At 36.9% G+C, this 20,521-nt stretch overlaps 1 protein-coding gene across 1 annotated transcript in view; it reads right to left on the bottom strand.

Moving 5' to 3' along the window:
- Positions 1-3,657: 3,657 nt before the first annotated feature.
- LOC149558247 (putative aldo-keto reductase 1) overlaps positions 3,658-20,521 on the bottom strand; it is a 63,848-nt gene continuing 46,984 nt past the window's right edge. Inside the window, exons 6-7 of the mRNA XM_089832550.1 lie at positions 4,280-4,433; positions 3,658-4,168 (exon numbers count right to left, since the gene is read on the bottom strand). Of these exons, the coding sequence (XP_089688676.1) occupies positions 3,987-4,168; positions 4,280-4,433 (336 nt within the window). The 3' untranslated portion in view covers positions 3,658-3,986. The remainder of the gene's footprint in view (positions 4,169-4,279; positions 4,434-20,521) is intronic.

Here is a 20,521-nt window from a genome sequence, read left to right as displayed (position 1 = left end):
ATTAGAGTAGTTATTTCCTAGGATCACCATCCCATTGCATTTGAGAGCAAGAAGCTTGGGGATCCTCAAATATCATTTTGTGTATACTACAAAGAGATGGTGTCCATCATGCATGCTTTGGCCAAATTCAAGTAGTACTTAGCAAAAAAAATTGTATAAAAACAAATCACAATAGCTTGAAACATTTCCTTGGTCAAAGGGATCTAAATGAGAGGCAATAGAAGCAGGTCAATAAGTTACAATCTTATGATTTTGATATCTCCTACATTAAGGGTACTCAAAATGTAGTAGCTAACGCCCTCTCTCGAAAACCCCACTTTTGTGTGATTACTGAGATAGCTAAGGATTGGAGACACATGATCATCATAGAGTACGCCAAAGATCAATGGGTAATTGACATTGTTGATGGTAGTATTCAAGATAACAACTATACCCTTGCGAATGAGTTGATCATTTATAAGGGGAGAATCTATTTAGTCCCAAGATCGGATGGCAAGCATATTATACTGTGGCCCTTTCATGATTCGCCATTAGCTAGACATCTTGAGTTCTTGAAGACCTATAGACAAATCCGAGAGTGTCACATGGAAGGGCCTCAAGTTAGATGAGCAACACTATACTAGAGAGTTCTTTGTTTGTTAGTAGAACAAACAAGAGCATCTATCGTGTAGGGTTGTTGCTGCCACTTTCGATTCATGAGCAGAAGTGGGAATGTTTGTCTATGGATTTCATTGTTTATGTGAGCATATTGTTATAATTCAACTCACCAAATGTCTATTCAAATGTCCCCATTCAAAGCTCTATATGGGTATATTCCCCCAATTTATCCAACGAAAGTGGGGTAGCTAATGCAAGTGATTCATTACAAGATAGTTGGGATAACACGAGGACACTTAGGGACAATTTTTAAAGAGCCCAAAATCAGCAGAAGCAACCCATTGACTAGAGGAGGACTACTCATTCTTTTCAGGTAGGGGATATGGTCTATTTGATGCTACAAACCTATAGGCAGTATTCCATCAGGATGAGCGGAGTAGAGAAGATCAAGCCTCATTATTATGGTCCTTTCTATGTAGTGAGACGTGTGGATGAGGTTGCTTATGAGTTGAACTTACTAGCGGACAACAAAGTACATCATGTGTTCCATGTGTCACACCTCAAGAAGGCATTAGGCAGACATATCATATCTTCCACCTTACCCACACTAAATGATGAGTGGAGGCTTAAGTTGATCTCTGAGGCTATTCTAGATACCAAGGAGTGGCATTTGCATCGACGAATCATCAAAGAGTTTCAACTAAAGTGGCAAGAACTTCCAAATGAGGATGCCACTTCGGAGCCTAAGGATATATACTTCAACACCCCATACTACGATTGCTTGGGGACAAGCAATCTTGGGGAGGGGAGACTGTAATGTCCCCATTTTAGCAAGTTCCTATAATTGGGCATGGTCGGTTCATAATTGCAACCGTCGTGAGCTGACAGTTTTATTTGAGAGTCTTTGTTGTTTAACTTGCTATTTATAGTAAGTCAATTATGGGTGATTACTACTTTTAGCAGTCCAGTGGAGGCACCTCGGAGTTTGGCATCTACAGAGTTTGATTGGGCTAATTAATTGAGCTTCATATTATAAGTTATTTATACCAAAAAAAGCACTATTATGAATGGAGATCAAGACACGTATGTAAGACAAAGTGCAACACCCTGAGATGTAAAGAGCAGAGGAAAAGATGTCATTGTCACTGTTATACAAACAGAGAGAGAATGTCAAGAGCAGCTCAGAGTAGGAAGAACTCCATTAAAGTGCATATTTATTAGGGAACAATGTTCAAAGGGCAGGGGTACTCTCTGTTACAGCAACTACAGTGAATTGTGTGCATGTATTCAAAGCAGTCAATACATGGGTGGAATTAATAATATATCATGAAGTAAATGTTTCAAGATGTGGAAAAGTTGAGTTGGAATAACAATTGTAATTATAGATGTCATAACAATAATTGTATGAGCAAGTAGAATGTAAGAGGATCAGTATGCCGTGATCATAAGTAGTGCATAAAGGTACCAAAGAATGCAGAGGCAATGAAGCTTCCCACAGACAATGATACTATAAGAAAGCATAGACAAGAAATATGATGTGAAAACACAAAGAATAAGACTTTGTTGCTAAAACAAGCTTTTAGTCATCTTCAAGGAGCTACTAGTTCAACAATCAGTGGAGATCATCACGTCCTGAATCAAAGACCAGTTGAGGCCTGTAAAAGGTGATTTTTGGAGAAATGTAAAGCAGTTATATAGGTGTGCCATTACTCAAGGCAAGTTTTGAGGCCACAATAAGAAACTTTCTTCAAACTGACACATCAATTACCAACAAATTTCCATTTCTTCTTCAGATTTCAAGAAGCTCTTTCAGTTCTAGATGCAGTTCTTTTCAGTTGGATTGAAGACCTTTCTACAAGGCAGTTGTATTTTCGTTTCTCCAGAGCTCTTTCTTTTTCTTCTTTTTGCATGTGCAAAGGCAAAGATTGCACTGAAACTCAGTTTTCAAAGTGGTTTTAAGTGGAGAGAAGATATTTTCAGATCTGTAAAAGGAAACTCCTTTGTTTTTCAATAAAATGCAGCAAAATGTTACTTACAGATCTTTTGGGCTATTTTGTCTGTGTGATTTTTAGTAATGCTAAGTCCTTTACTTTTCTGTTTTCAGAAAAAATGGAATCAAGAAAAATTATGAAGATTAATGTTGTGTTTTACTGTTTTCAATATGTTAAAGCTGTGAAACTTAGTTTCCTTCAAGTAAACATTGAAAACTAGAACCTCTGTATGGTTATTTATGTATTCCTGGTTATGAATCAAGTTGTAAACGGAGATTAGCTTTCATTTGAAGTCCATTGTGAATAAGTGTAGCTGTCAGAGATTTTGGAATTTCATAGTTTGGTGTATCACCTTTAAGGCTTTTAGCAATTCATCTCAAAGCAATTCTTCTGACCCTTTCACTGTCAAGAATTAGTTTAGGGTGATCAATAAAGGAAGCTACCTATAATCTCGACATTCACCTTTGTTATGAGCAAGCCATAGGTTTGAAGGAGTTTTCATGTTTCACAAGATTGTTGATCTTCCAACTTAGCATCAGGGTGCAATCCTTGTGATAATTCCTCTCAAAAATTGTGTTTTACTACTCAGCCATGCTTGACGAATAAATTATAGTTCAAAGAAACCTACATTGAGATACAAAGATGATTGGAAATGTACCATGCATACAATTAAACCCATAATAAAACCTTTAGGTACAACATTACACTCTTTGTAAGTATATCACACTCTCTCAATCAAAGCACATGATTTCTATAAAAACTAAAAGACATTGAATAATAAACTCTCTGCCATTCTGTATAGAACAAATTCGGCAACTGCAAGAGATTTTCAGATAAAATTGATTGTTGCAGCCTCTATTGTCTTTTCACATTCAACTTCATAATTATAAGCATCTTGGATAAGTTCAGAACTATCAATTTAAAAATCATCCAATCATCCCAAGCAAGCTATCTTGTATTTTGGGAATTTGGTTTGTTCTATATAGCAACAAAGCTCTTTATCGATCATTTTAATTTTTTTCTTTTCAAAAAAACTAACAGGCATTTCGCAACACTTGCAAAAATATAGTTATGTTCAAAACTCTTTAAATAGCAACCAACATAATCCTTAGTTGAAATGTACTTCATCATGCTCATCTTGAAAGGATGGGGAGAAATTGTAAGAGGTCAAGTAGTGACAAAAGCAGACTAATGAGCTGATAAATACAGCCACTGGTAATATAAAAATCACTATGTTTATAATGAGTCTGAAATGCTGAAAAGGAGACCAAGGCAAAGCATTCCAATATCTGAGAAATCATTCTGAGGCATTGACAATTTAATCAAAGCTAAAAGGATACACAATTTCTTTTCAGTTCAAGATTCGGATTAAGGGTAAAAGACACAACACCAAGGCAACTATTTTTTTGGCTGAGGAGTGTTTGCAAATTGCCATGTTGCACGGTAAGGGCCTTCACTATACCTCAAACCTGCAACCTCATGTTCTGGAACAGCTGAAGCAATCTCATTCAGCTCGTGCTGTGATAGCTTAATTTTTAAGGAACCAATGTTTTCGTCCAAGTTCTTTATTTTTGTTGTTCCTGCAAGCCAAAGGCGACATGAGGTGTAATAAATCAAATTAAAACATAGACACACTTTTATATCTTAGGTGATATCTGCATCCAATATTAATCATCTGTGCTGAAGGTTACCTGGTATAGGTGCAACATCTTTTCCTTGGTGAAGTATCCAGGCAAGTGCCAACTGTGCAGGTGTACAACCATGTTTCTGAGCGAGTGCAGAAACTCGTTCATATAATACTTTATTCTTCTCCAAGTTCTCTCCATGAAACCGAGGTATCCTGATCTAGACTCAGTAAAAGCAAAGGTTAGTAGGGAAAACAAAACATTTTGCATCATCTTCGAAGATGATGCAACTTAAGAATAACTGTAAATATGTTTGGTTTTCTGCAAATGGCAAAACATTATTGTGTTCAAGCCCCTCTCTTTCAAGAGCCTCCATAATCGCTATGATTCCTATATAAATTACGTAATATGTATTTGGACTTTTATATCTCACTATAAAAGGCAAGATACACAGGATTTCATTTACTTTACTTATTTTCAAGAAAAACAGTTTTTTGAAAGGGTAGCAGATTTATTTTCAAATGTGATTACCAAGTTTTTATAGCCGTAAACAAGGTTAACTACTGAAAGAATGTCTTCAGCGAGGTTTTCCTACAAAGCAGTGTTGTGAGGTTTCCATATCATTGCCTCATGTCAAAGCGAGACCCCCTCTATTCAGTTGGCAGTGGGGTAGTTGTCCCAAGTAGTCTTAGTTAAGTGGCAATATTTAAATCTCCAAGTGTAAGAGATGAATTTGAGTGACTTTCGCCCATTAAGGAGTCAAGTTAGTCGGGGATATGAGTGAGAACTGGCCAAGCCAATTAAGGATGTGGAATTCGTGATGAAATGAGTTGTAATCCTTGTTCCAGTTTTAGATTTATCTCGGGAAGTCAGGAAAAGGCATGATTAAGAACACTGATGGAAGCAAGCTGACTGATATTTGACTGTCATGAAATTTTTACGATTTCTTAAAATGTACAATCTCCATTGTAACTCCTGGCGACCTGAAACCACTCTCAAACATCATCACGGTATATATCTAAAATGTAACATTTATGTTATATTTATATAAAATATTCCGGCCTCCAAGCAGCGAGTTGACACTTAACAAAATTTTGATCCTTGGAGTGAGCCCAAGAGAGGATTGGAATCCGACCTTTCCTAGGGCTCAAGGAGCCCAACAGAAGCTCTGAATCGAACCTGTTGTGGGGCTCCATGCTGTATGTCATGCATTGAAGTGTTGAATTGCAAGTCAAAATGGCAAGATAACACAAGTTCGAATGAAGAGCCAATGACTTATGCGAGTTTTTCCTATTGGTCAAGCCCAAGAGAGGGTCAGAATCCAACCTCCCTTGGGGCTCACGAACTCAAGAGCAGATCAGAGGAGGGTCAACTTGAAACTCAAGAAGATTGATCCATGAACGTTCGAGTTCCTGAAAACCAGTGTATAAGTTGGGATGATCAAAGTGTGAAAGATGAAGCGTAGAAAAGGATAAACCAGAACGTGAAATCAACCTTGAGGGCATGAAAGAGATCGAATTGAAAAAGTTTAAATTAAGGGTTGAACATTTTACCTTGGGCTTGAGTTCAATATATGGTCGGAATTCAACCTCTCTTGGGGCTCAAGAGACCAAAAAGAGGTTGGATTCTGACCTCTCTTCAGGCTTCATGTCCAGTCAGCTCCCAAACTTACCCAACACAGAGGACAAAATAAGAACATGATCACTTAATGCAGATCATGTTTGAGGAGTGAAATCAAGATTAAGGATGCAAACTAGGTGTTTAGTGGGTGTTTAAGGATCAATCCTGATAAAAACAAGCGGCTTTCTGTTATGTGCAAGGAAAATCAAAATATTAAGCTTTAGAAAAAACAAAATTCTACCATCACACTGAAATTCATAACTTGGCAATTGTTTTACGGATGCAACTTTATATCAATTTAACATCATGTGAATTTCAATTATTAGTTTATGTTAATGTTGTTTATAGTTGCCATTTTTTAAGGAAAGTTTATTTTTTTCCTGTTTTGGAAGGGTGAATGTGACAAACAAATGACGACATGGAGGCTCACCAGCAAGTTGCAAGAGGTTTTAGGTCAAAGTACAAGCCAACATGTAAACTGAGTTCGAGGACAAAATAACTATGCAAAAACAATGCAAGTATAAACATGAGAATTGATCAAGCAAGTAAATCAAAATGACATTGAGATCTTGTGTACAAGCAAGTTGAAGGCCATGCCAATGAGAAGATTTCCAAATTTTTAAGATGCTGAAGTGGAGTTTAAACAAAGATTGCAAGATAGAAATGTTGATCTGGCACCTATCCATTTCCATCCAATCAGAAAATTTATGTGAAATTGCCCTAAATTCTCCAATCATATTATGTCAAGTGTACATGCGGAAGGCATCTAGTGCCTCTACTTAACCTTTTTCTGATTAGTCAATAAAAGCAACATAATTTTCTTATTTGCCCCCAAAAGTGTCTTTTTTCTGATTGGACAGTATTAAATGTTTGTAGCTAGAAACCCTAATTAGGGTTATGTAAATTAAGCTTGGTCATTGATCTCAAATCAATCCTAGCCACTCATTGTTCTTGGAATTACTATAAAAGGAAAAGGCCCTCTCATTTGCAACTCATTAGAGAGTAGAGTAAGGGGAGACTTGGAGAAATTGTTGCCGTAATACTATTCAAAATAATTGCTAATTCATTGTTGGTTTTGGTGGTGGATTGTTTGTGTTGCTCTGAAGTATTGCATAGTTTCTTCATTTCTTCACTTAGATTAGGACTTTGTTTCATGTTGATTAGAAATAGTGTTTAGTTAAATGGAAGATATCTTGGATGCATCTTTGGTGAACTCATTTAGACCAAACAACTAGCTGCTCGTTGGTTGAAAGTTTCCCTTGCGTGGTTGAATGACATATTTATGAACTTTATCTTGATTATTGCTCATCTATGAATGGTGTTAACAGAATGGTGATAGTTTGAACATCTTATATTTACCTTAGGAGATTGCACTAACTTGGTTGGTGCCAGTGGCTAAACTAAGTCTAGTAGAGTCACAAAGGCATTCATAATCTCCTTCATTTTAGGAGCAGATTAGCTTTCTAAACCCTTTTCCCTTGTAGTTTGTTTTGTTGGGAAGTAGTAGAAGTGTTGATATCCATTGAATGAAAATAGCAAGTCTCTTTGTGATACCCAACATATCACATCATTACAAATGAGTTAAGTATGTTAAACTTGAACCAGATTAAATTAAATAGCAGCAAAAGGACCTTTTATCCTGGGAAAAACCCTCCTCTTGAGGGAAACAACCCAGCCCCACTAAATGATGCCTTTATTTATAAAAAAATACTTCCAGGTCTTTCAGAAGTTTGAATCAGATTCAAACACTTATGAAGATTACAATCTTACACCACATATGCAATAAAATCTCAAATGAGAATACAGTAAACAGAATTCCGATGAGGTCTCAATCAACAAGACTACATACTGATATAAATCAGTAAAAGTTTACAAATGGAGGAAGCAAAAATGAACAACATACTATATGCGAAGACACTGCCAGAAACCTTGAGACATGCATATGCAAAGCTAAATATAAGCACTAGTGCAAGTGCTCAAATAACAGAGATCACATGTAAAAGAGGAACCAAATCCACCTGAGAATGAGAGAAAACTAAATATGCAAAGCTAAATATGAGCACTATTGCAAGTGCTCAAATAACAGAGATCATGTATAAAAAAGAGGAACCAAATCCACCTGAGAATGAGAGAAAACTGATATAAAAGAATAAGCCTGCACTTCTCCTGAAAGCTACCCAAAAATTGAACTCCACACACCCGTGTCTTAACTAGATGAAGATAAATATAAAACTGATGTTCGATAATGAGCAGCTTCCTGAGAATAGAAAGGGTCATCTCGGAAGCTATGAGCATGCAGAACCAAGGAGAATAATCCCAACAGTTACAAAGAGAGCATGCATATGCAAAGCTAAATATGAGCACTATTGCAAGTGCTCAAATAACAGAAATCACATGTAAAAGAGGAACCAAATCCACCTGAGAATGAGAGAAAACTGATATAAAAGAATAAGCCTGCACTTCTGAAAGCTACGCACACACCCAAAAATTGAACTCCACACACCCGGGTCTTAACTAGATGAAGATAAATATAAAACTGATGTTCGATAATGAGCAGCTTCCTGAGAATAGAAAGGGTCATCTCAGAAGCTATGAGCACGCAGAGCCAAGGAGAATAATCCCAACAGTTACAAAGAAGTGTAACCATCATTGCTATAAGGAACAAGAGCATCCGATAAAAATATCTGTCACAAATATGAGAAGAGTGCACCAAAAATAAGACCACCCGTCGGAAGACAAAGGAACTAATATGCCGCCAATAATAAAAATTCCAACATGGACTCCAACTGTTATACCTGTCATGAGTAGTTCATAATCCAACGTGGAAGCCAACAAGGAACACAACTGTTGAAGGATGTTTGAATCCAGCATAGAAAACTTGCTTGAAATGAAGCACACCAAAAACTTGCTAGAAGCGTAGTATCACAAAATTGCTTGAAGCATAACACACCAAAATTTCATGAAGAAAAAGACAGAGAAAAACATCTCTCTTGCAGCTACATCAGATCTTCAACACTCCCTCTTACCAAGAGAGAGATCTTTGATTTTTCATTATGAGATAATATCAAGTGGTTGCAACCAGTCAAATGGTTAATACAATGTTTCTCATTTAATTTATACTATTGTCATCACATTATAACAATAGATGAATATTATCTCAACATAAAAATAACATAACAATTGCATTCACAAAATACTATTGTTATCTTCTCATAACAATATCACAACAATTGTTATCAACATGTACGTCATTATAGCCACTCCTACAAGATGAAGACAATGCAACATGCTTCCATCATGCCTACTTGCAGAGGATGGATTTCACCATGCCTACTTGTAGAGGGTGTTTGAATGAGGAATTTCACCTCAATCTTCTCCCTAAGAAGATTTTTTGGAGAAGATTTTTTATTTATTTAAACCATGCCTACATGCAGAGGGTAAGTTCACCATGCCTACTTACAATGGGTGAAGTATTTTCACCATGCCTACTTGCAGAGGATGAACATAAGAAGTATTATTATATGACTTCTCTCCCAAAGAAGTACTACCCATGAAATAGTTACTAAAACTGAGACTCTCTCTCAGCAAGTATATTATTCTCCATTAGGCCAAGCTTCTTTCGGAAATAGTTAAACTCCGTCCTAGGTAGAGGCATGATAAGAATATCAACAACTTGTTCTTCAGTAGAAACATACTTTAGTTCAATAACTTTCCTTTGAACCATGTCTGTAAGATAATGATATTTAATTTCCACATGTTTAGATCTGTCATGAAAAACAGGATTAACTGAAAGCTTTATACAACTTTGATTATCACACATAATCATAGTAGGTTCTGCCTTATGACCAAAAAGATCAGAGAGCAATTTGGAAAGCCATACAGCTTCTTTTGCAGTCATACATGCTGCTAGATACTCTGCTTCAGCAATGTTTTGAGCCACACAAGATTGTTTCCTGCTACACCAAGCAGTCATGGCTGAACCCAGGCTGAAACAATATCCTGAAGTAATCTTTCTGTCAAAAATCCTGCCAAAATTAAATCAGCTTTTGAATAAAAAAAATAAGATGAAACCCAATGTACCACAAACATATCTCAGAATATGTTTGGCTGCAACCAAATGAATTTGCCTTGGTACACACATGACTTGACTCAGAGTGTTAACAACATAACAAATATCAGGCCTTGTGTTAACTAAGTACATGAGAGAACCAATGGGTTGTCTATACATAGTAGGATTAATTAGGTCTGAATCAGCAACCTCCTCATAGAGCCTTTTAAGGTTTGCTTCCATTGGAGTGGAAATGGATTTACAATCCAACATACCAAACCTTTTCAGAATGTCTAATACATATTTACGTTGACTTAGAAGAATACCTTTAGATGATTGCCACACCTCAAGACCAAGGAAATAATGCAAGTAGCCAATATCTTTCATTTCAAATTCTGATGTAAGATTTTTTTTTCATTTCTTAATCAGATCATCATCACCAGTAAGAAATAAATAATCCACATAAAATACAAGGATCAGAAAGTTGTTATCTTCCTTTTCAAAATATAAATTTGAATCAACATCATTCTTTTCAAATCACAAACCAAGAAGATAATTATCAATCCTTTCATACCAAGCACGAGGGGCTTTCTTAAGGCCATATAAGGCCTTTTTCAGCTTGCACACATAGAAATCTTTGTCATGAATAATGAACCCTTCAGGTTGTTCAATGAATACTTCCTCTTCAATAACACCATTAAGAAATGATGTTTTAACATCCATTTGATAGAGTTTCCAGCCCTTCACTGCTGCAATGCTAATGATAGATCTAATAGAGGAAGAATGAGCTACAAGAGAAAAAGTTTCCTCATTGTTTATGCCCTACTTTTGAGAAAAACCTCTAGCAACAAATCTGGCCTTATACTTCTCTATACTGCCATCAACAGAATGTTTAATTTTAAATAACCATTTTGAAGAAACCACAGACTTACCTTTGGGTCTTGGAACGATATCCCACACATCGTTTTTGAGAACAGACTAATATTCTTCCACCATTGCATCTTTCCATACTTGCCATTTTGAAGCTTCTTTAACACTAGAAGGTTCTGAAGCAATAAAGTGATTCATCAGAGCAACATATCCAGAAAAGTTATGAGGCCTCTTACTTTCTCTAAATGTTCCACGAGGTGCAGCGAAGGGCTCACTTTCTTCCATGAGATTTCTAGCCCATAGGGGACATTTCTTGCTAGAAGAGGAATTAGAACCAGCTGAAATATCTATGACATCAGGAGGATTAGAATTAAAATCTGCATTATGAGACTCCCTCTCAACCTCTACAGGAGATGTAGGATCAGAATTAAGGGGAACTTGAGGAACATCAACATCTTCTTCAACATTATCAGAACTTGAACCATTTGAAAGTTTACAAGCTTTCAATTCATCAAATATAACATCTCTACTAATCTCAATTTGTTTTTGACCTAGAATGTAGATCCTGTAAGCTTTAGATGAATCACTTTATCCAACAAAAATGCCACTTTTTCCTTAAGGTTCAAGCTTAGATCTTTTTTCCTTAGGAGTATGAATTACAACCAGACAACCAAAAAATTTGAAATAACTTGTGTCTAGTTTAATACCTAAGAAACCTTCTTCTGGAGTTAAATTGCCAAGAATTTGATGAGAACATCTATTCTGAATATGCATTGTTGTCCTACAGGCCTTAGCCCATAAGAAGATAGGAAGGTCTTGATCATGAATCATTGCTTTGGCTGCTTCAATAAATATCCTATTCTTTCTTTCAGCCACACTAATATGTTGGGGATTATAGGGAACACAAAACTCCCTCTTAATCCCAACTTCTAAACAAAAATTCTGAAAAAATCCTGACACATACTCTTTGCCATTGTCTGATCTCATTATCTTAATATTTTTGTTAGATTAGTTTTCAACCAAAGCTTTGAAATCTTTGAATCGAGACAACACTTCATCTGATTCTTTAGTCTTAAGAAAGTAGATCCAACACTTACAAGACTAATCATCAATAAATGAAATGCAATACTAGAATTCACTAAGAGAAGTGACAAACATAGGACCACATAAATCTGAATGAATGATTTCTAAAATTCCTTTAGATTTAGATTCACTAATATGAAAAAGGCTTTTGATGTTCTTACCTAAAGCATAGCCTTTGCAAACTTCTTCGTGATCCTTCTTAAGATGAGAAAGACCAATAACTGCATCCTTCATGTCATGTCCCCAAATTTTAATGTAATAATTGAATTTAATTAATTAATTAATTGGTCCCAAAATTTAAATAATATAATAAAAGGACCTTTAATTAGTTACTTTAATTAATTAATATGGGGCCCTAGTTATCAATATTTGAATTTGTGGTTCCGATTGATTTAGTATATCTCGGACCTATTTTTATTTAATTGTTTCCGTACGTAGGTGTGGTCGTCGGTTATCTTTGTACACTCTCGAAAGGTTTCCCTGACAGGTATTTAAGCACGGCATGTACGTAGTAGTTGATATCTGATTTGGATTATTTCTTTGTACTGCGAATTCCCGTTGGGATTCTCTGTGGTTTGCCATTTCGGAACTGAAAGATCTTCCCTACTTAGTTTTTTCGGTTTCAATGGGATTTAACCCTCACCCTATTTCGTTTGTGTACTTCTCAGCTCAGATCTTGCAAATCGGAGCATCATTTGTATATGGAAATATCATTACTATTTGGTAACAAGTGTGTATCTATTTGGTCCCTGGCTTTGCAAGTTATTTGTGTTTAATATATTGCATTACATTTCAAACAGCATTGCCAAATTCTTTCGTATTCCTCCTTGCCGTGATCACCTTAACCTTTCCAACCTCTTACATGTACCACCATACAAACGTACGGCTCCTTGCAAGCAACACACCATCATCCTCACTCCTCCTTCAACCTCCATTTGTCCTACTGTATGGACACCATCCACACCATACGGTCATACATACAACCTAGGCCTAAATATCGTACGGTCTGACTCATTCCCTCCTACCGTACAACTGCAACTCCTCATACCATATGGCTAGTAGGCATTCCCACAGTACGTTGCTCTTCCCTCACCCAGCACACACTCCATTTCTTCTATACGAACATCTCCATACCATACGGACTATGTGCTAACCGTACGGCCACTCAAGGGCCTACCGTACAGCCTCCCCATCCATTCTGCAGGGCATCCCTCTGCATTGTATACTGTACAGATCCTTTCCCCTTCACTTCCACCATATGGACCTCAAATAGCCATTTCTGCGTAACTAAGCATAGAACCAGTTGATCCACACTTCGAAACATTTCAGTGGTATCAGAGCAATTGCCTTCGGATAGAAATTCCCTTTGGATTGAGTCCCCCTTTGGGTCAAGATTCCCTTCGGACCGAGTATAACAACCCGTTTTCTCGGTTCTTAATTAACAACTAACATACTCAAAGGAATACAGTTATAACTTCATTTTCATAGGAAGATAGTTAAATCAGTTATGTTCATGTGAATGAGATTTACCGTTAAAATCAATTACACAAAATTTCTTAACTAAGACCTTAAAACACCATCAATGAATTTACTATAAAAATCAAAATCCACATACCATGGAATTTGAACTGAGAAATCATTGTAGGGATGCTATGGCAATCACCCAGATTAGTCCACAAATATCACTATAACAATATCATATAACGACCACCACCAATACCACTATATCAAAATCAAATGACGATTACCATTAATTACTACTATATAAAATTAGGGCATCACATACCACTGTATCAATTAGGGCATCAATTACCATTGGATCAACTATGGCTTCAAATACCACTGTATCACTTAGGGCTTCAATTACCATTGGATCATTTAGGGCATCAAATACCACTATATCAATTAGGACATCGATTACCATTGGATCATTTAGGGTATCAGATACCGCTGTATCAATTAGGGCTTCAAGTACCACTGAATCAATTAAGACTTCAGATACAACTGAATCAATTAGGGCTTCAGATATCACTGTATCATTCCTTTTCTTCCGATTGCTTAACTGTGGCAATAACTCGAGATTAGGAGATATGTTCATATTTATTATTCATATAATGAAAGTTTGATATAACAATTCATTAGATAAATCTATCTCTCGCAACTAAATGTAAAATAACTGTAACGATGATACAACTCAATTAATCTTACCTTCATCTTGCATGTACATCATAAAAGTAAAAATACTTGTTCTGATAAACAATTGAATGTATAGCTTATCCTTGTCTGTTGTGCGTCCGACAACTTGGGGAGAGGTGAAACATTGTCAAGGGCTAAACCAGCCAACCTCGGACCTTAACTTATTCCCCACACAATCTCTATCAAGAAAGGCCCTCCCTACCCGGAATAGACAAGGAACATCTGTTATCTACTAAGCATCCTGATATTTATACACACCATTCGACTTGACAGTAGGAGGATACAATTAACAGGATCATGCTTTGAGCTATTAAATATATTTCATTTAAGTTATTCATGTCTGATTCATCTTTTGCTTTCTTGCAGATTTATTGCACCTCTTCACCATTCATGGCTACACAACCAGTGATTCCCAAGTGTATTATATGATTATGAACACTCTGCTTTTTTCACCTCTTCACCCTTTCATGGCCACATTGTCAGTGAATCCCAGGTGTATTGAAAATTTATGAGCATTCTACTCTTAATATAATTATCATGGTTTAAGACAACATAAACTTGCTATTGATATCCATATTATTTGTGATGGTTCATACAACATTAAGAGACTCTTAAAGTTACCACTTGACTTCTTTAATAATGGTTCAAGATACAATGAAAAAAATAAAGAACAAAATGGGAGACTGTATGAGTTTCACAGGAGACCAACAGCAAAGCTACATATGATAATATCACTCTTAATATTGGATTTCTATGCCTAGCTGGCTGCAGTGGATCTTACATTCAAACAAAGGAAAGAATAAATCAAAGGGAAATACTTCATGACCTGATATATATAAAGTTTGCAACACTCGGCTTATGCCCGGCACCCTCTAAACTCGGTAGTCTAAACAGAAGTCTTGCTCGGATCAATGTCAACCCACAAACCGACCAAGGTTTAATTCGGAAATCTCAGGGTGCTAGCGGATGTATATAATTTACCGTGAAATCTAGAACTCGAGTTATTGCAAAGGAGTTTGGAACGGTGGCAAAAAAGATGGTAAGGAAATGAGAACAGTCGTCTCCGACTCCCATCATGGCTTCTATTAAAAGACTAGCCGTGGCTTCCCAGCTTCCATCAGTTTTTAAAGATTTAAAACCATTCGAATTTCAAGTATTAAATCGACTATGGAGAGAGAAAAGAATAAAATAAAAATAAGTTGGAAAGAAGAATTGGAAGATTATAATTTTCAAATGTTATTATAATATATATTTGTATACGTTCATACAAATATATAAATTCACTTTTATATTTATATGTACGTGTGTATTTATTATAATAATATGATGAAGATTATTTAAAAATCTCTTGAGATATGTTTTATATTTTAAATTAGATTATTTTACGTTTCTCACATTATTTAATTAAATAGCTCATAGTTTTCAAGTCGCTAGGTCCCATAGTTACGGGACTCGGACTCAAACTCGGCGATCGGACTCGGCAAGGACTCGGAAAATTGAAAAATCCATGAAATTCAAAGATTTTTAAGGATTTTAAGATTGTTTCATGTATCTTTTAGTCAATTAACATCAAATACATAGTAATTGAGATAAATAGAAGCTACTTAATACACATACACAATTTTGCATAGATCACATAAGTATAAAAGCGAATTTCTGAAGGAAAAAAACTGAATAACACAATATAAAGTTATAAACTATAAAGTAATAAACATAGTGTCACTCCAGTGTCAAAGACTCAAATGTCTACAATATTCATGCATTACAAATTCCATGGTATCAAATTCATAAGTTCAAAACATATATCATAATCAAAATAACAACTAGAAGACTAAGGCTCATAGTAGTCTATGTCCTCTTACGAGTGCGCCTAAAATAAGTCATGGAAGACTCTAGAGCCATCCTCTCTCCCTGTGTCTCTAGCTGAGCTTGAACCTCATCCTCATCCTCATCCTCATCATCATCATCATCCTCATCCTCACCCACATAACCTCGTCATCAGACTGGGATCCATCACTCCTAGCCTCAGGGTCCTACACTCTATCTCCTCGCATTGTAGCCTCCTCAACTGCCATCGCTATCGCCTCAACCTCCTGATCCACCTGATCTACCCACTCCACATCTTCATCACTGAAGATAGGATCAGCCATCTCTATGTTCCACTCATGCATGAGGATCAACATTCTCTAATACAATTGGTGATGCATGAGGATCAGCCATCTCTATGGTGCCAAGGATCTGTCAATGGCGAAGGCGAAGGTTGTGAACAAAGACAAGATCATTTAATTTTTTCACTGCCAACCTATTGCGCTTCTTTGATTGTATGTGCTCATATAGGCTCCAATTACGTTCGCATCCTGATGCACTAGATGGCTGGCTCAAGATGCAAATTGCAATCCTCTGTAAATTTGGCACCTTTGTGCCAAACATCTCCCACCATGCATCTGAAACAAGAAAATTTTGAATCATATCAATAACTTTGAATTTATCAAATTAAAATGGTAATACCGTAATAGAATTACTATTAGAAATTAGGAATCTAGGATGTAGAATCAAAGATTTTTAGTATTTACCAGGCATCAATTCTGGCCTACTTTTCTTGCACAACTCATGCAAATAAGTCCCCTTGAGCTTTCTTAAACAACTCAATCTCATCGACTATATCTGTTCCAACTACTAATTCAGGTGACATTCTCTCTATAACATCGTAGAGGCCGCTCCACACCTCATCATTAGCCTTGAAATGTGGGCTGAATTGGTATGCTGGATTAAGGAAGTAGGCTGCTGCATGTATAGGCCTGTGAAGTAGATTGTGCTAACGTCTATCAATGACATCCCATATAGGCCCATACCTATCTCGATTCCCTACAAAAAAAGAGCGAATGGCCTCCTTCACCCTATCCATGCCCTCATAAATGTAGCCCATTGAGGGCTTCTCTCCATCAAAAGTTCGTAAGAGAACAACAAACAACTTTACAAACTGCAATCATTATGAAAGTTGGAAAAGAAATAATCAGTTTTAAGTTTTTCTTTAAAAAATGAACAATAATTTATAACATAATTTCATAAACAAAATAAAGTTGAAATGAGGACAAAAAGGATTATTACCGTCACAATATCAGCAATCAGTGTCCAAAAAGAAGCCTCATCAAAAACATAATCAGCTGCAGCAATACCGCAGTGTTCTTTGCATATGATGATGCAATTCACTCCTCACTAACAAACATGCATCTCAAACCTCCCTTTGAATCAAGCAAAGATTTCAATGTGAGAAAATTGGTTGCAAATCTAGTGACTCCTAGACGAGACAACTCCTTTTGCCCATTGTGTTTCCTCATGAGGTTGAGGACCCATGTATGATTATAAATGAATTTGCATACACTCCTTCCTCGCTCTATAACTGTTTTTATCCAAAGTATTTTAGCAAGATCCTCTAACATGAGGTCAATATAGTGAGTAGCACAAGGGGTCCAAAATAAGTGAGGGTGTCTCTCCATAAGAAGTTTTCCTGTAGCAACATAATTTGCTGCATTATCTGTAACTATCTGCACCACATTCTCCTCACCCACATCCTTTATCACTTCATCCATTACCCCGCAAAGATATTCAACATTTTTTATTTTTCCTGAGGCATCAATTGATTTCAAAAAAATCGTGGCACCTAAAGAAAAAGAAACAAATTAGTTTAATGATTAATCATGAATCATGAATCATAATTTATAAATTCATAATATATAAACTTAATCACTTAAGTTTTACTTCTAAATTTATAATGTCTAGGACTCTAAGTACAATTACGGTTTACCTGATGAGGAGACAAGAAAGTTGAGGAGTGTTCTACTCCTTCTATCAGTCCAACCATCAATCATGATGGTGCAACCCTTCCTCTTCCACACCTCACGCTGCTCCTTGATTTCAACTTCTACATCAACCACCCTTTGGTTCAAAATAGGGCCTCCTAGCTCTTCAGCACTAGGGGCTTTGAACTCTGGACCACAAATAGCAACAACATCGATTCCAATTTGCCAATCAGGAAACAAATAGAATAAAATTTAAAGTTAAACAAATTAGTATATTATAAATAAATTTGAAAACAAAATACAAATTAAAATAAACAAAATAAGCATATTATTGTCTCTTGAAAGTTGAAAGTTGAAAGTTGAAACTTTGAAAACAAAAGAAGACATAAATTCAATTTTAAATAAATAAGTACCTTGCTGCATTGAATGAAATGTTGTTGTAGATGAAGAAGTCTCCAAGTGCCAATTTTGCATAATCATGTTTATCCTTGTTCCAACCCATGCCCTCAAGCGATTGTTGTGCACCTGGAGCCATGCATGGAGCAAACATGGAACCAAGTGTTGATCTTTGCTTACGAATGCGAGGCCCAATGGTCTCACTCGTAGAAGTAGTGGCATCCGTAGGTGGAGTGGGGGATAATGGAGAGCGAAAACTAGAATATCCCTGTTGGGCTCCGGCTAGTTGTGCCATTTCTTCATGTTGCTTCTTTTTCAATTCTCTTTTCTCCATTTTCTCCATTTTTTGCATAATCATGTTTATCCTTGTTCCAACCCATGCCCTGAAGCGATGGTTGTGCACCTGGAACCGTGCGTGGAGCAAACATGGAATCAAGTGTCAATCTTTGCTTACAAATGCGAGGCCCAATGGTCCCACTCGTAGAAGTAGTGGCATCCGTAGGTGGAGTAGGGGATAATGGAGAGCAAAAACTAGAAGATCCCTGTTGGGCTCCGGCTAGTTGTGTCATTTCTTCATGTTGCTTCTTTTTCAATTCTTTTTTCTACATTTTTTCCTCTAGAAGAGCTTGCATGTCTCGCATAACATCTTGGGGTACATCTTTGCATTTTTTAGCATCACGTCTAAGTATATGTGCTAGGTGACACTTCAATCTATTTATTCCTCCCCCATTATACACTACACCGCAATGCCAACATGTAACAACTCCCTTTTTGTGCCCCAGGATGGCATGTTTCCAAGCCCTATCCCTTGCTATTGCACTTGGGTCTGCATTAGGGTTAAATAGAGGCCTAGTTCCACTTTCCTCACCCTGAGACATAATGTCAAAATTCAATGTGTTTGCTACTAGCCTGCTGCAATATGAATGTAAACAAAATTAGAAGTAAAAAATAGTAGATAGTAGTAGACTAGTAGTAGAGAGTAGAGACCAAACAAATTTAAACAACACAAAGAAAAGCAACTTGTAGCTTAACTCTTCAAATTTGTACAAACAATGGAAATGCAAGTTTATAAAAACCTCCTCCAAATGCTCTCTTAAGCTCCTTTCAATGCTTTAATGCAAGCTACAAAGATGCACAAACCATTAGCAATCAATACGGGAGAGCCAACCGGTTTGCTGATTTCTCTCTCAAAACCCCAATATGCTTCTCTAACTCTTTCCTCTCTCTTGTGAGCACAAGAAAATGGTGGAATGACCTTTTTAGGTCAATAACATGTTATAAAAACCAAAAAAGTCAACATAAAACAAAGCATTTTTTATTTTTTTGCCTTTTTCCTTCTTAGCCGTCGTCGAGAGTCCTAGCATCAGGACTCGGCGAGTCTGGCAAGTCCGTGTGGACTCTACCAGGACTTGGCCGAGTCCGAGTCCAAAGGCAGATTGCCTCGGAAATCAGGACTTTGCCTCGGACTCGCAGGGTCCTGGTCTGACTCGGCGAGTCCCGTAACAATGCTAGGTCCTCAACCCATTTGCCCAATGATAGTGATGCTCCTGCCTAATTCTTTTCTGACAATGCTTCCACCCCCTCGACATGTTTCCTACAAGGAAATTCTCCACAATTAAATCATATTATCATAACAAGTTATAAATAATCGTAACGGCTAGTTGCCTTTTCAATTCCATGAATTCGTGATAAATAATCAACTAGCATGTTATCTTCACATGAAATTATAACGAATAACCATCTTATCATTTCATAGGATAATAAACAATTTAACTGTCAACTGACTTCATGTGAACCTCAACAGCTATATTTTAAATTAGGTCAAAAATTGGGATGTAACACCGAGTTCCCCTTCGAATCGAGCTTCCCTTTGGGTTGAGATTCCCTTCAGACTGAGTTCCCCTTCGGGTCGAGATTCCCTTCGGACCAAGTTTCCCTTCAGATCAAGTTTCCCTTGGGATCGAGTTCCCCTTCGGACCAAGATACCCTACAGATTGAGGTCCCCTTCGGGTCAAGATTGCCTTTGAGCAGAGATCCCCTTCGAGACGAGATTGCCTTAGGGCCACAATCGCTTTTAGGTTGAGTTCGCCTTCAGAACATTATATTGGTATCAAAGTAATTGCCTTTGGACCAAGATCCCCTTCGGATCAAGATTCCCTTCGGACTGAGTTCCCCTTCGAATCAAGTTCCCCTTCAAGTCAAGATACCCTACCGATTGAGGTCCCCTTTGGATCAAGATTACCTTTGAGTAGAGATCCCCTTTGGGACAAGATTGCCCTCGAGCCACGATCGCTT

The sequence above is a fragment of the Cupressus sempervirens genome, chromosome 5, assembly GCF_028749045.1.
Source record: "Cupressus sempervirens isolate cs-2001-9-10 chromosome 5, ASM2874904v1, whole genome shotgun sequence".
Classification (NCBI taxonomy): domain Eukaryota; kingdom Viridiplantae; phylum Streptophyta; class Pinopsida; order Cupressales; family Cupressaceae; genus Cupressus; species Cupressus sempervirens.
This window is presented reverse-complemented; position numbering and strand designations above follow the sequence as displayed.